Source organism: Dunckerocampus dactyliophorus, chromosome 16, assembly GCF_027744805.1.
Source record: "Dunckerocampus dactyliophorus isolate RoL2022-P2 chromosome 16, RoL_Ddac_1.1, whole genome shotgun sequence".
Lineage (NCBI taxonomy): Eukaryota > Metazoa > Chordata > Actinopteri > Syngnathiformes > Syngnathidae > Dunckerocampus > Dunckerocampus dactyliophorus.
In genome coordinates, this window is record NC_072834.1 from 14,010,724 (window position 1) to 14,024,784 (window position 14,061).

Genomic DNA, 14,061 nt, shown 5'->3' on the forward strand with positions numbered 1-14,061 from the left:
TGTATGAATGTGAATGTTTGGTGGTGGTCAGAGATGCTGTAGGCTCGAATTGGCAGCCATGTTTCTGTCAGACTACCCCAGGGCAGCTGTGGATGTAGATTACCACCACTAGTGTGGGACTGAATAATGGGTTCACTTCATTGTGATACGCTTTGGGTGCCTTGAAAAGCGCTACATAAAATCTAATACATTATTATTATCCCCAAGGACCCTCTGGATTGCGTGAAAGTCGGGAACAGTACCTCTGGATTGGCAGACCGGAGGGTGTGTGTTCTAACTATAGGGGGAATCACACTCCTCAGCCTTCCTGGGAAAGTCTATTCCAAGGTGCTGGACAACCGTTAGCCGAACCTCGGCTACAGGAGGTGCAATGTGGTTTTCGTCCCGGTCGCGGAACACTGGACCAGCTCTACACCCTTTATATTGCAGTGAAAAGCCAAGCAAGGCAGAGACTTGAGGTGAGTGAGGAACTCTATTCAATTCAAAAACAAAGGATCTCACTGCCACATTGTGTCTTTGGCAACAATCACATCTTCAATGAAGGTAGAAGTCATCTTAAATGTTCATTTATCCCTTTCATACATCATTTATATGTATTTATATTTTTTATGCATGTATTTTATGCTATGTATTCAGTAAATCTATAATTGTAAAATTATACAAGCATGTTTTGTGTTAACATTCTTGAGAATTGTGGCGTTAACTGTCCATTTTCTATGCTGCTTATCCTCATTCGTGTCATGGCGTTATGCTGGAGCCTATCCCAGCTTACTTCGGGCGAGAGGCGGAGTACACCCTGGACGCCAGCCAATCGCAGGGCACATATAGACAGACATTCAAACCTATGAACAATTTAGAGTGGCCAAATAACCTAACATGCATGTTTTTGGAATGTGGGCGGAAACCGGAGTACCCGGAGAAAACCCACGCACGCACGCACGGAGAGAACATGCAAACTCCACACAGAGATGTGGAACACATACGTAAACAAGATGGCCGCGGCGCTCCGTCGCGGAAGTTGATGCGAGAGTCTTCGTGACATACACATGAACACACAGGCAACAATGAGCAGGAATATGGCAGGAGACAAATGTATAACGCCAAGTGTTTTGTGAGGTCTGATTTTTTTGAGAAGGCATTTTTGTGATGCAAATGTATTAATCTTTTGAACGCATATTGTTTTGAGTCAAAGTCTTTACTTAATTGTCCCCAGCAACTAAGTGGAACTACGTTCTTCATCACGGAAGTCTGACCAGAACCGGACTTAGGAGACCAAGTGGGGGGTAAGTCGCTGTTATTGGACTACAATGCCGATGGGGATGTCATACAACTGCATGTCAAACAATCCGAACTCTCTCTTTGACATTCTGCAAACATTCCCAACTAATATTTCAGAAATATGGTCCGAATGTTCAAATAATATTCTTACTGTAGAATGTTATTTGTTTAACTGGGTAACTTTAGATACAAACCAAAATAGAGGCGAGCCGAGGAATACCTAAGAAAGTGGAAGCAGTAGGCAACGCCACACGAGCCGTTTTCAACTTGCCAATTGCACTGTGTACGTGAATGAGGCACCGATCTGTGGCTCCAGCCTGCACAGCGTGTCTCGGGAGGGGCGGTCGCTGTGTGCGGCATGAAGGAGATTGATTGGCTGTAGACCATTGTTAATCAGGACGCAGAAAACAATGAGCGGTACAGACAGACGAGAAGAGAGACTTCCCACAATGCAATTCTTCTTAAAGGGCCAGACTCGGCCTGTAACAGCGTTTATACGCTGTAATGAAAAAAGAGCACTAAAAAAATTCCGCGAAGCAGCGAATCCGCGAAAGTTGAGGGAACACTGTACATCCCATAGTACAATTCACAGTTCTACATGTCCAAAAGCAGTAGGAAGAAGCAAATCTTATTTAATCCTACCCTCCATCCATTTCACATCAATTACAGTACATTTATTCACTTCCTGTATTCAAAATGTACCCTTTGCCAGTTTTAAAATACATTTACATACATAGACAGACACAGAGAAATACTTGAAACTGACAGAATTACTTTGTTGCCCAGATCATTGTAAGCTCATTGTTTGATGAGGTCTGTGATATGGCCCAGCTTTAATTCTATTAATTCTTTCATTCTATTTTCCAACCTGGCAGAGTTAAAGCTTCTTAAAGAGATACACACATCCAGGTACGTAGTCCTCCTCGTGCTCATTCACAGCTCGCTCCCACTCCTTCACCTCTGTGACGTCGACGCCACACCACAGTCCCTCCTCCTCCATCCGCTTTATCTCGTCCTCCAAGGCCGCTTTGTAGCTCAAGTTCTCAGGGTTACCCCTGGTCGTCATGCAGATGAGACCGCCTATGAGTTGACACAACAAGTTGAGGTACTGCACACAGAACCAGAAGTACAGTATACTGTTGGTCCCAAGACTCTCACCCTGTCTGGCGGCCTGGCACAGCTCCCTGATGGCCTTCACCTGAATGTGACCCATGCTCAGACCACCAACTACCAGCACTATGTCAAAGTGACCTGCAGGAGGAAACACCATGTGACTTAATCAGCTAATTGAATGGGTGCTCAACAAGCATAAATGAATGACCTAATTGAACAGGAAGTGGCTCCTCTCCAAGCAGAGCCAGCTTCAGGTCCTGGTACAGTCCGCTCTCTGCAGCCCGCTGCAGCATCCCCTCACTTGCATCCACACCCACGAAACGTCCAAATCCATCTTTCTTCATCTGCACCACAGAAGCAGACACACACAGTGCGCGTTATCCTATGTCCAAAGTGCACCCAGAGTGCCTTTTTCCGTCTAAACTCGTTAGGCACATTGTAAACATAAAATAAATTCATTATTGATTTGATATTTCACTCATTTGCTTTGTCGTTATGAGCGAAGATGGATGTTCAGTTCAGATTGTTTAGCATATAAAATACATCCTTCACTTTTTCTGAGCACGGCCCTCCGTGGAAAAGGTTTGGACACCCCTGATGAATGGATTTTGTCAATTCATGAACAAAGCACCTAAATCCAGTGACGTGCGGTGAAGTTCATGGCTGGTGAGGCGATGTAAACACTTGCTTATTAAGAGGATAACCACAAAAAAAGACACTAATTCACTGTGCTTAAAAAATTGTTGCAAATTGTTTTCTGATATTTCTTTGTCCCATTCATTTATAGTTTCACAAACTGAAAAACATTTCTGTTTTTACGTTTTATCTGTATAGGAAGTACATGCAGCCTTCTCCAGGAAAAGTTCTGATACTTTGTTGTAAAAGTCAGATCACATCCTAGTGAGTTGGGTATACAGTATAATCCTCCATCTTAGAAGTCAAATTCATTCATTCATTCAGCAGAGCATAAAAACATCTTGCATTTGACTTGTTTATAAATGTAGCTCTAGCCGGCACTGCTGCATTTTTTTTAAAAAAGGTTGGCTTTTCCTCACTGGAAGGACGTCAGTGTCAAGCCCCTTCCAGCTCATGCACACCTGACCCCTTCAAGACACATCAGTACTGCAAATGCCTCCCATATGACATTTCTGTGTGTTTTAGTGGTCGCGTAGCAAGAATAATGATGTCACACATACATTAAAGACATTACAAAGGCTGTAGAAAGTCATGGTTTATAACAAATGTTTCTACAACATTATATTACTGTATTGGCAACATGATGACAAACACAAACTGGCAGGCGCCATGATCCAACTCGATGTGCACGGTAGGCGAGGCTTGCGCACTAAGCCAAGAAGCCACGCTCACGGTGGCTTGATCAAAGCTTTCTTCCCTGTATTTGATCAGGAAATCTGCAAATTCCGTGATTTTTACTTAAGAAAATGTTTTAAAAAAACGATTGGAATCATACAGAAAATACATTTTTAATACAGTTCAATGGACAAATGTTAATATTTATGTTATTAGTACCCCGACTCTCACCCGAAGACAGCTGGGATAGGCTCCAGCATACCCGTGATCCTCATGACATCAAGCGATATAGAAAATGGATGAATGGATGGATGGATTGTATTTTTTTCCTTTCTTTTAAATTTTTTTATCAAGACAAGTAAGGCTGTGCCTCCCTTGACCTCACCTCACTGACTAAATCATAATGAAATTTGACTTTAATATTATTTATGTACTGTATTTAAATAAATATTATTATCTATTTGATGTCTGATGGAATGCTGCACAACAAGAATGTTTAGTGAGTGTTTCATGCATGTTAAATCTGCTGTGTACCAGTTTGGCCACCATTCCCGTGCCACAGGCCACGTCCAACACAAGGGCAGCTTGGCGCTCGCCACAAAAGTGGGCAGCGACGGCGCTGGCTGCCAGACTGGGTGCACGGTAGTCAAGAACTGCCACATCCTGTTGAATGAGGTTGACATTTTAGAACAAACACGTCTTTACTGACACACCACAAAGGAGTCACTGTAAAACCTGAATGCCCTCTTCCTAAAAATGTGTTAGAACAGTCACACTGTACCAACAGTAACACTAAGCGTCCAGTCAGATTGCTCTGTTGTCATTAATATAATGTTCAAAGCCACTCAGGGGCACAACTAGGGGATTGCTATGATGTGCTGTGATGTATTAAGCAGCATTAACGACCTGCTCATAGGAGTTGGCCCAGTTGTTGTAGAAGGATATCTTCTCAGCTGTCGTGCAGCCCTTATGACATGACACGATGAGATCTTTGATGTCTTCAAGCGTGCGGCTCTCCACAGCAGACATTGTTCACTCTCCTGTCAAAGTGAGAAAGAAGCAGAGACAACGTAATAAAAAAAAGTAGTATTAGTAGTTTGACAGTATTAGTAGTAAAGAGCCAACACTTTTTTTCCTACTTTTAAACTGGCTTGTCGTGACAACAGCTGCCAACTTCCGACCTGAATGTCCTTACCGCTACCGGTGTTTTATTACATTTTTTCTTGAGTGAAAGTATATTTATACTATTATTTATCCTGTTAGTCAGACCGAAAAGTAAATAGACACACATTTTAATACATGGGAAACAAATTGATCAGTAAAAAAAAAAATTGTGCTAAATAACAAAATTAACAGAACAAAATAACTGTCTTTCAGCTTTTTCTCGTTAGGGGTCGCCTCAGCATAACAACTGCAGCTGATGATTTAGCTTAATGTTTAATTCGGATGTCCTTGGTCGGTGATCAACCCCGCACCCTCTGCCATAAAAGGCAGAAGGGCGTACCATTACACCATTACAGGGTTTAACAGAAGAGTTGGTGAGTTCTGCCAAGGAGGGAGCAAGTCAGTGTTTTGCAAGTCTCACAAAAGTCTCAAGTCTTTAATCTCAAGTCTCGAGTCAAGTCTCAAGTAAAGATGTGGAAGTCCAAGACAAACAAGACGAGACACGTCGAATCAAGTCCGAAGACATAGACTTGAAATTTTCGAGTCCTTAAAATTCATAAGCACTGGTTAGTGTCTCCCAAATAAAATGCCATTTTAACAATGTAACCTTCTATTAAATTTGACAAATACAATTAATACGCTTTGGATGGTTATTGTTATTTTTTTATAAATAAAATAAGACCAGCGTGACTTAGTCACTAAGCGTCACTAGCGTGACCAAGACTTAGTCACAAAAAAGTGCTTCCATAGCATTAGGATTGGGCATTGAGCATCGAGCATTGATGGGAACCGGGACTAACATTCAGATTCCCCCGGGATCGTTCTTTTTTTTTTTTTTTTTTTTAATTTCTATTCCTACTTTCAATGACAGACCAGCCCACCGTCCGGAAAAAATGGCTGCATAACACCAACGAAGAAGAAGTCGGCGAACACCAATGAAGAAGCGGCGACAGGAAGCGTTTGTGTTCATCCATTTTAAACATGGACAGTGTGCCACGACGCTTGAAAGTTTGGCTGAAATTCTGCAAGAAAAAGGTGCAGTGCGAGATTTGCAATGCCATCATATCATGCATGATTAAACACCTGCAGATTCAGGGTGTAGAAATTACAGTGTCATTGAAGCAGCATTGAAGCAGCATTGAAGCAGCAAACAAATTATACTTATACTGCGAATACAGTGGCCGACTCAAATATCCAGCTAACGTACGGCTGTGTACTTTTTCATAGACAAATGACCTGACGTCAATGTTAGCTTTAGCCAGGAAGTTGACCAGACTGTCGCAAACTGTTGCACCATTCATCCTACTTTTTTGATATTCTGCACACACGTTAGTAAGAACTCAGTAACATGGTTAAGTTACACTTTGTCTATTTTGCATTACAAGACACTCTCCAACACATAAACAACAGGATATGTGTAACTGTTTTGTCATGGGGTTTTCATTTGTGAACGTGTATTCCTATGTAAAGAGACTTCAAGACATTTGTGCTCAAGTTCAATACTGGTTGAAAATAGCCCTGTGAGAAATTCATAGCAAAGTCATTCATAAAAAGTTCATAGAATTTTAAAAATCATCGAGACATTCAGACATTTCATCCAAGAACTTTGGTTAGCGCCCTCATTTGTTTGTTCTTAAACCTCATTGGACTTTAATGGATGCATCCAATGAGGCAGATTCAAATGTATGTTGTCTTGTCTGAGATGACAGAATAACAATCACATTCGTTGAATACTTTGAATGGGGGACACATTTTACTCAATACACTCACTGAAAATATCAAATATTTTCAAGTCATCATACTTAAGTCCGAATCAGATCCCGAGTCATTGATGTCAAAGTCCTACTCGAGTCGCAAGTCTTTGATGATATAGGCAATTCGACTCCAAAGTGATCAAAATTGTGACTCGAGCCTGACTGGAGTCCAAGTCGCTTGACTCGAGTCCACACCTCTGAATTCTGCTATTTCTTTCTCTCATTGGTGACACAGCAGGAAAGGGCCGAGAAGACGTTTGTTGTATCATTTCATACAGTATAAAGTGCCCTGTCATTCATTATTTCCACTGAAACGATTTTACAAACTATTTTGTAATAAAGGACAAAAAGTGTCCTTTTTCAACTCAATATAAGATGTGCACTTTTGTTTCTGAATACAGGACTATTCCATTTTCTAAGGGACAGTTGGCAACCCATGGCTGTGGAGTTGCAGATCAAAAGGGGTAGTTCAAAACAAATGATTACACTACACAAAAATTATGTCATTCATCCAGGTCATTGTATTCTCACGGTGAGGTGATCTGAGAAGACAAAGGTCTTCCAAACACAACAGTCCAGCTACGATCGTTTCAATGCCCTGAGAATACACAATTAAGTAAAGCTGCTGATTAAGTAAAGAAATGACAACTTACAGCAAGTCAGCGTCTTTGTAGTTCACCTACAGAAATGGAAAAACAATGTTTCATTTGCACAGTATAAGTATTAAAATTGGACACAGATTTTTCCCAAAGGCAACTGCACTTCCTGTATTTTCTCGCACATGCTCATAACTGTTAACGCGCAGCACTGCTGCTGTTCACAATCCAGTCTGTAGGGGTCTCACTCTGAATCAAAAGTCCTCAAGTTGGACTGCATTGCTAAAAAGCAAACGCGTGTAGCTCTCTTTTTTTACTTAAACTAACTTCAAAGTTATTTGCCAAAGCATTTGATGTACAGTATGCTGCATTTAAATCATGCAGACTTTTGAATGTCCAACTGTTGAAATGTTTCAGTACTTTTTGTACAACTCTGTTCTCTGGGACTTCTGGTGGAGAGGGGAATGGAGCAGACGTGCACGCTGCGCTCTCCCGCACGAACCTGATAAAACACCACTTTTTGTAACCCACACCTTGCTTTACTTGGTTGTAATAGTGAATATTACCCCTACTCTACCCCATGGCTTCCGGAACTAGGATGACGAGAGAGAAATACATGAGAAAAGTCGACCAATCCCCCGTGGCTTACCAGGTTAGCATACATGCTCTGACAAGTCTTTTGGAGGGACACTGCCATACCATGTCGGCAGAGTTCAAGTCGCTGTTCACCTCCCCCTAAGCCAGTGCTGCTCAAATATTGAGGCGGTCGTGAGAGACAGGGAGGACTTTCAATGTTGGTGCAGACCTGCCAACATGTATGAATTTGTTGTACTCGGCATACAATTTGAATTTTGAATACGCTTGTATACGTCACTGCTCTCCATTTTGTTGCATTTTTCTGGTTTCAGTTTCGAGTTCGGTCTGTACAGTGGAGATAAATAAATAGATATTATCAGTTTCTCAATAGTATTTCAAATCGGGGGGAGCGTAAACATTTCTATTCAATTCCACCATAGAATGTATGCATCTCCAACTCACACACATCTCTAGTCCGTTCATCCTGGGAACGACACTTCCTCATTCTCATTACAAGAATGCAAGATGCATTCAGGGACACTCCTAACATCACAAAAACGGCTTTATAATGCGTGTGCGTGTGTGTGTGTGTGTGTGTGTGTGTGTGTGTGTGTGTGTGCGCGTGTGTGTGTATAAATAAACAGGAAGATCAAGAAAAACATGAAGTGGATATTTTATAATCACTCACTTCGTAACTCTTAATTCGGATGTACAATTTGCTACAATTAAAGGGATGATTCGTATTGTTTGACATAAAGTTGTATGACATCCCCATCAGCAGTGTACTACTTCAACAGTCACTTAACCCCCCAACGTTTGGTCCCGCGAATCCAGTTCTGGTCAGATTTCCGTGACGAGGAAGGTAAGTTCTGCTTAGTTGCTGGGTCATTTAGGTAAAGAGTTTGGCTTCTCAAAACAATATGGGTTCAAAAGAGTAATACATCTGCATCATAAAAATGCCTCCTCAAAAAAAAAAAAAAAAAATCGGACCTCACAAATCGGTCAACGTTATATTTCGTGTGTATGTGATGAAGACACTCGCGTTTTCTTCTTTGCATTGCATCAATGATGCAAGATTGACTTGTCTGATACCTATGTAACATACCTTGTATAAAGTGAATAATTTTTTTAATTAGTAGATAACAAAAGGTACTACTCGAATATCATTATGATGACTATTCAAATGACTAAGTCACAACTGTGTTTAGTCTTTAATAATTTGATGCTATCCCTCTTTAATTCAAGGTTATCAACGTAACCCGCAAACTCCTGTAAATATTTGAGGCGCGAAAGAAAACTCAAGAAAATCTACTGGAGTTGATAAAGCGTCCTCGACGATCTTCTTAGCCTTTTCAAGTGCAGGCTGGCTTATGTCCAAAAGAACTTGACATCCATTAAAATGCCACTAACTATCACGCTGCACGATCAAAACAGGCTACAGTTAAAATGAAACATCTTAAGTTGAACCACTCGGGCAAGTTAAACTGGTAAAGACCTATAATACAAAACTTATGTCAAAAAAAGATTGGTAGCGTTTATAAAAAAATATGTAAAAATGTTTACTTTAAATAAGAAAATACAACAAACCAACACCATTTCAAAGTGCCATGAATTAATAATACAATGAAAACAAAACACTAACATAATGCTCATTTAAAATAACAATTGCACACCTATCAACATAACACATACTTCATTGAAGTAATAATAACAACACAATAAATGTGGCAAGAGCAGGTCAAATTTAAATAAACAAAAACATAGAGAACATTACTGAGAAGGAAATGCCCTCCAGAATCAATTCAAATTTACAGTAAGGCCTACACATGTGTAAGTCTACACATCAGTCACACTGCAAGTACAAATATGTCAACTTTATTTTATCATAAGAGTAAAAATGCTATTGTCCAATAGGAAATAATAAATTGCATTAAATTGTAGGTCATCCATAATGGCTATAACAGAAAGGGTAAAAGAGACTAGGGATGTCCTGATCCTCATTTTTTGGATTCCGATCCGATTTTTTTATAGTCTTGCCCATCAGATACCGATCGTTTTTTTATTGTTTGTTTTTTTTAATAATAATAATATGCTTTTGTTACAAACATACACTTGTGGAATTGTATATGGTTCTGAAAATGGCTCTTCAAATCATTAAAAATAATGCAACCAAAGTATTGCTGAATTTACTTTTTTTATTACACAGCACGACCAACAATATTGTTTGGCTTTTGTAACAAACCCCTGTGAGTCAGGTCCCTATTCCAATAAAAGTCCATCCAATAAAAGATAAAATTGGAAAAAATGGGCGTGCAAAATACTTTCAGGGTAGGACTAATCATTTCACATGGTTATGGATCAATTTGTGGTGTGATTTAGAATATATGACTTTTTTTTTTAACAAACTCTCTTAGGGCTCTATGAATTCAGTTAAATTTTTTCCGAAATTCTGTTTACATTTTTTAAGAATTCAATTTTTTTTTACCTTTTCCACTTATTTAAATAAATAAAGCAAGATGGTGCCCTCCGTGGCAGACGTCTCTGTTTCACTCTCCCGTTTTTTTTTCTATTTTTTTGCTATTTTGTTGTTCATGTTGGACATTCAACGTGCTGCGTTGCATTGCGGCATAGAGACAACTTTTGTACATGACCTTTCGTTCAGCCTCTCGGACTGGCTTTCTTCTGCGTCGGGAGGACGCAGCAGCCTGCGGGCCTGGTGAGCTAAATGCCCAGGAGCGTCCGGGGCGGAGGCGAGGCAGGAGGGGCGCCCTGCGTGCTAGGCTAAAGGCTATAGCGACTGGGCCACCGCTGCCAAGCCTGCTGCTGGCCAGCGTCCGCTCTCTCGAAGACAGGATGGACGAGCTGAGAGCAAGGATTCTATGTGAGATCGGAGAGTGCTGTGTGTTCGCGGAGGCCTGGCTGGATGGAGGATTTACCGGACTCGGCGGTCTGGTTGGGGACATTTGCCGCTTGCCGGGGAGATCGGACTTTGGCGTATTGTGGACACAGAGCCTCGGGACTGTTCTCCCCAAATGTTACCAGCATCTAAGCTTTCCCACGAGGGCAAATAGCATCCTGTACCAAGTCTACAGCAAGATGAAAGGTGCTTTGAAGGCTGTTCCAAGTCCCCATTTTGGAAAAGCTAATGTCTCTTCTGTTGTTGTTGCTTAATTTATTGTTATTACTTTATTACTTATTCATTTTCTTGTGTTTTTCTTTCTTTCTTTCTGCTGGGAGAATGAACAGAACAAGAATTTCATTGCATAGCAGAACTACCTGTTACTGTGCATATGACAATAAAACAAAATCTTGAATCTTATTTTACCAGCATTGTGCTATTTGGATTAGTTAATAAAATGCAAAAATCCTTACATTTATTGATGCAATTGGCCCATTTTGTCCAGTCATTGAGAAGTGGATGTAGCTTGGCTAATTTTTCTAATGGGATGTCAGCCTCAGCAAATATTGCTACAAAATCTTCAGCAAACTGTAATGCCTGTGCTTGTGATTAAGGAAGATGTAGGCACAGATGTAATTCTAATCGCGTTATTAATGTAAGATATTTTAATGACACCATTAATTTGTTTACAGAATTAGACAAATGTGACAAAGAGCGCTCTTATTTTGAAGGCCGGAATGTGTTGTGTGTGTGTTGCGAGTGGCAATTGACGGTTGAGACGCGCTGGGTGCATGCATAAACGTGCCTCTTGTCTTTTTTCACTCAGAACCTGCATGTGGTCAGTGGGAAATGTAAAATGGTCCTTAAATTAAAGCAGTAAAACACAACATGGTGAAAATACTGTATACTCATCCAGCCTGAGTCACTAGCTAGCTTCCATTCACGCTCCATAACAGAGGAGTTCCCAAGTTTTTTTGCCGCCGTTTCAACATATAAAGGAAGTAATAAACACGTGAGATAGCTACATACAAAAACAGGACATTTTCATTCTCCTCAGATGAGGCTGAACATGCAGTTTGGGGCCCCCTGTTGGCTTGTGGACCCTTGGCATTCGCCTAGTACGCGGATAGCAACAATGATCCTGCTGCCTAGCTCCGTTTGATTGGCGAAATGGAGTCAAGCGTCACAAGTGATTAAGTTGAAATGGTGGAACAAAGTCATGTGACATCGGCCTAGGCGTAAGTATCTCTACTAGCAATAATTGATAAAAATTGAATTGGCGAACGGAATGTAACTCAACATAGTGGAGTAGCGTTCACAAAAATACTGAAGTAAAAGTAAAAAGTGTGTTGCAATAAAATTACTCTGATGAGTAGTATTTATCCCAAAAGTTACCTGAGTAAATGTAACAGAGTAAATGTAGTTTGCTACTAGTTAATACCCACCTCTGTAAGTCTTCCAGCGTTTGCACAGCGTGTCGTAGAAAATAGCTTACACCAGCTTTACTGCAAGGATCATCCTGAAAGGGGTACCAGAGAAGGTGCCGTTACTCAAGGGGTATGATGACAGTGATTTGCAGCTCTAACCAAATAAAAACATACAGCAAATACATTGAATAAACAAGGGAAACGGTGAAATATTTTCTTCAAGTCTGTTTCTTCGAGCAGATGTCAATTTCAGCTTGTTAGCGCATTGCCATTTTTTGTGACAGGCAAACGTGTGTCACAAAGATGATGAAATAATAATACAAAACGGTGGAACTTTTCAGCTGCTGTGATTTCCGAAGTATATCACCTCATTGTGCACCAAACGCATTTTGCTGCATCCAAAACATGTGACGTGTTTTGTCGACCAAACGCCGACAAAACATTTATGCGTCACAAATGTAACCAGCGTAGTCCTCACACAATTTAACTACAATTGAAACGCGGAAGACTATATGCAAATGAGCTGACCTCTGCCTGGACACACAATGTGAATTTGAACGTATTTGCATGTTATTTCTCCAGTTTTTCATCAAAATGTAGACAATAACGAAAGTGACGCTGACTCAAAATCAGAACTATGACATAGTGTCCATGTAACTTGTCACATTGAAGATTTTTACTGATCTATTTTTTCCTAATCAATACACTTTGGGGAACTGTTTTTTTAAATCATGCCTCTGCAGAAGGTGAACACTCCTATGATTCAAACGATACTGTAACCCAAGTCACAAACGTCACATGATGTCAGGCAGCTAAAGCCAAAGTCCCCCTTGATCTGCTGTTGCTCCTCCGTGGCAAAGATGAAATCCCTGCGCGTCTTGTCATGTTATTAATACACTGTGTGAGTCCAACTGTGTTCTTAATGTATTCTTATCACAAAGAAGTCTTGCTAGCAAACTATGAGCTTCAGTGGAGCATGAAATTTTTCATTGGGGCGGCCAAGGCGAGACCATTACTCACATAGAGGTGGCAATAAGTTGATATCTGAATTGTCTAGATGGCCAGTGGGGTGGCCAGAGAGTGACCAGGGGTGGCCACCCCGTAGCTCCGCCACTGCCTTTGGACCGTCTTTTTGAGCAATTAATAGCTGAACAGTGTGCAGAGGACATGTTTTCAATGCATAGTTTCTGGATTCTGCTCACCATCATGGCCATCAATACAGAAGTGGATGCCGATCGGCACTCCTGTTTTAACTCCAGACTCTTGGCTTACATGCCCACTCATGCTGCTACAGAGAGCTCCCAATATTAAAAGATTTATGTGCTGAATCACGCTTCAGAATTTATGTCAAAGTCAACATAGTGAGAAAACTTGACCGAAACCGACCAAAGTAATCATGGAAAACTTACCTAAGGCTTGCAGTTCATGCAAGACATGGTTTTATTGACAGCTCTTCCACGGAAACTTGTGTGTTGCAGTGAATTGTGTCCAAGCGGAAATGGCAGTTAGGCTGAACTAATGTTCTGCACCACAGAGCCGCGTCAAAATCGTCCCCCAGCTGTAGGGGTTGCCACTGGGGTGGTCGGAGAGTGACTAAGGGTGGCCCCCTGGCCACTCCGTAGCGCCAAGTAAAACGGAAACCTCAGTCCATAATAATCACAGAATAATATAATTATAGAGTGGTTTTAATGTGTATTTCTTTAACTTTATTTGGAATGAAAAATATATTGCGCTGATTTTAAATATTTTCAAAGGTGATATGACGGACTGAGTTTCTCCACAGCACAACAGCTTTAGGAGCTTTCATTATGTGTTTATTATCACATTTACGACCCAAGAGGTTTCTTCCACCGATCATTAAATTTGGAGAAACTCGCTATCGTACATCTCTAACAGAGGCAGCGGCACTTCCTTTTTGTCGCGCATGCGCATTACCGTCACCA

The 14,061-nt window shown here is 40.9% G+C and overlaps 1 protein-coding gene across 2 annotated transcripts; it reads right to left on the reverse strand.

Annotated features, from left to right (window-relative positions):
• Positions 1-825: 825 nt before the first annotated feature.
• On the reverse strand, positions 826-13,662 carry LOC129168796 (methyltransferase-like protein 27). Of its 2 annotated transcripts, XM_054754471.1 has the most exons (8): positions 13,528-13,662; positions 12,137-12,210; positions 7,274-7,299; positions 4,609-4,742; positions 4,237-4,365; positions 2,600-2,735; positions 2,437-2,529; positions 832-2,358 (listed from the first exon to the last, which is right to left on the reverse strand). In XM_054754471.1, the coding sequence occupies exons 4-8, from the start codon at positions 4,729-4,731 to the stop codon at positions 2,156-2,158; spliced, it is 684 nt and encodes a 227-aa protein (XP_054610446.1). In that variant the 5' UTR covers positions 4,732-4,742; positions 7,274-7,299; positions 12,137-12,210; positions 13,528-13,662; the 3' UTR covers positions 832-2,155. The 2 variants fall into 2 exon arrangements, with proteins under 2 accessions (XP_054610448.1, XP_054610446.1); XM_054754473.1 differs by lacking the exons at positions 7,274-7,299; positions 12,137-12,210; positions 13,528-13,662 and having other exon boundaries at positions 826-2,358; positions 4,609-4,734.
• Between the last annotated feature and the right edge of the window lie 399 nt (positions 13,663-14,061).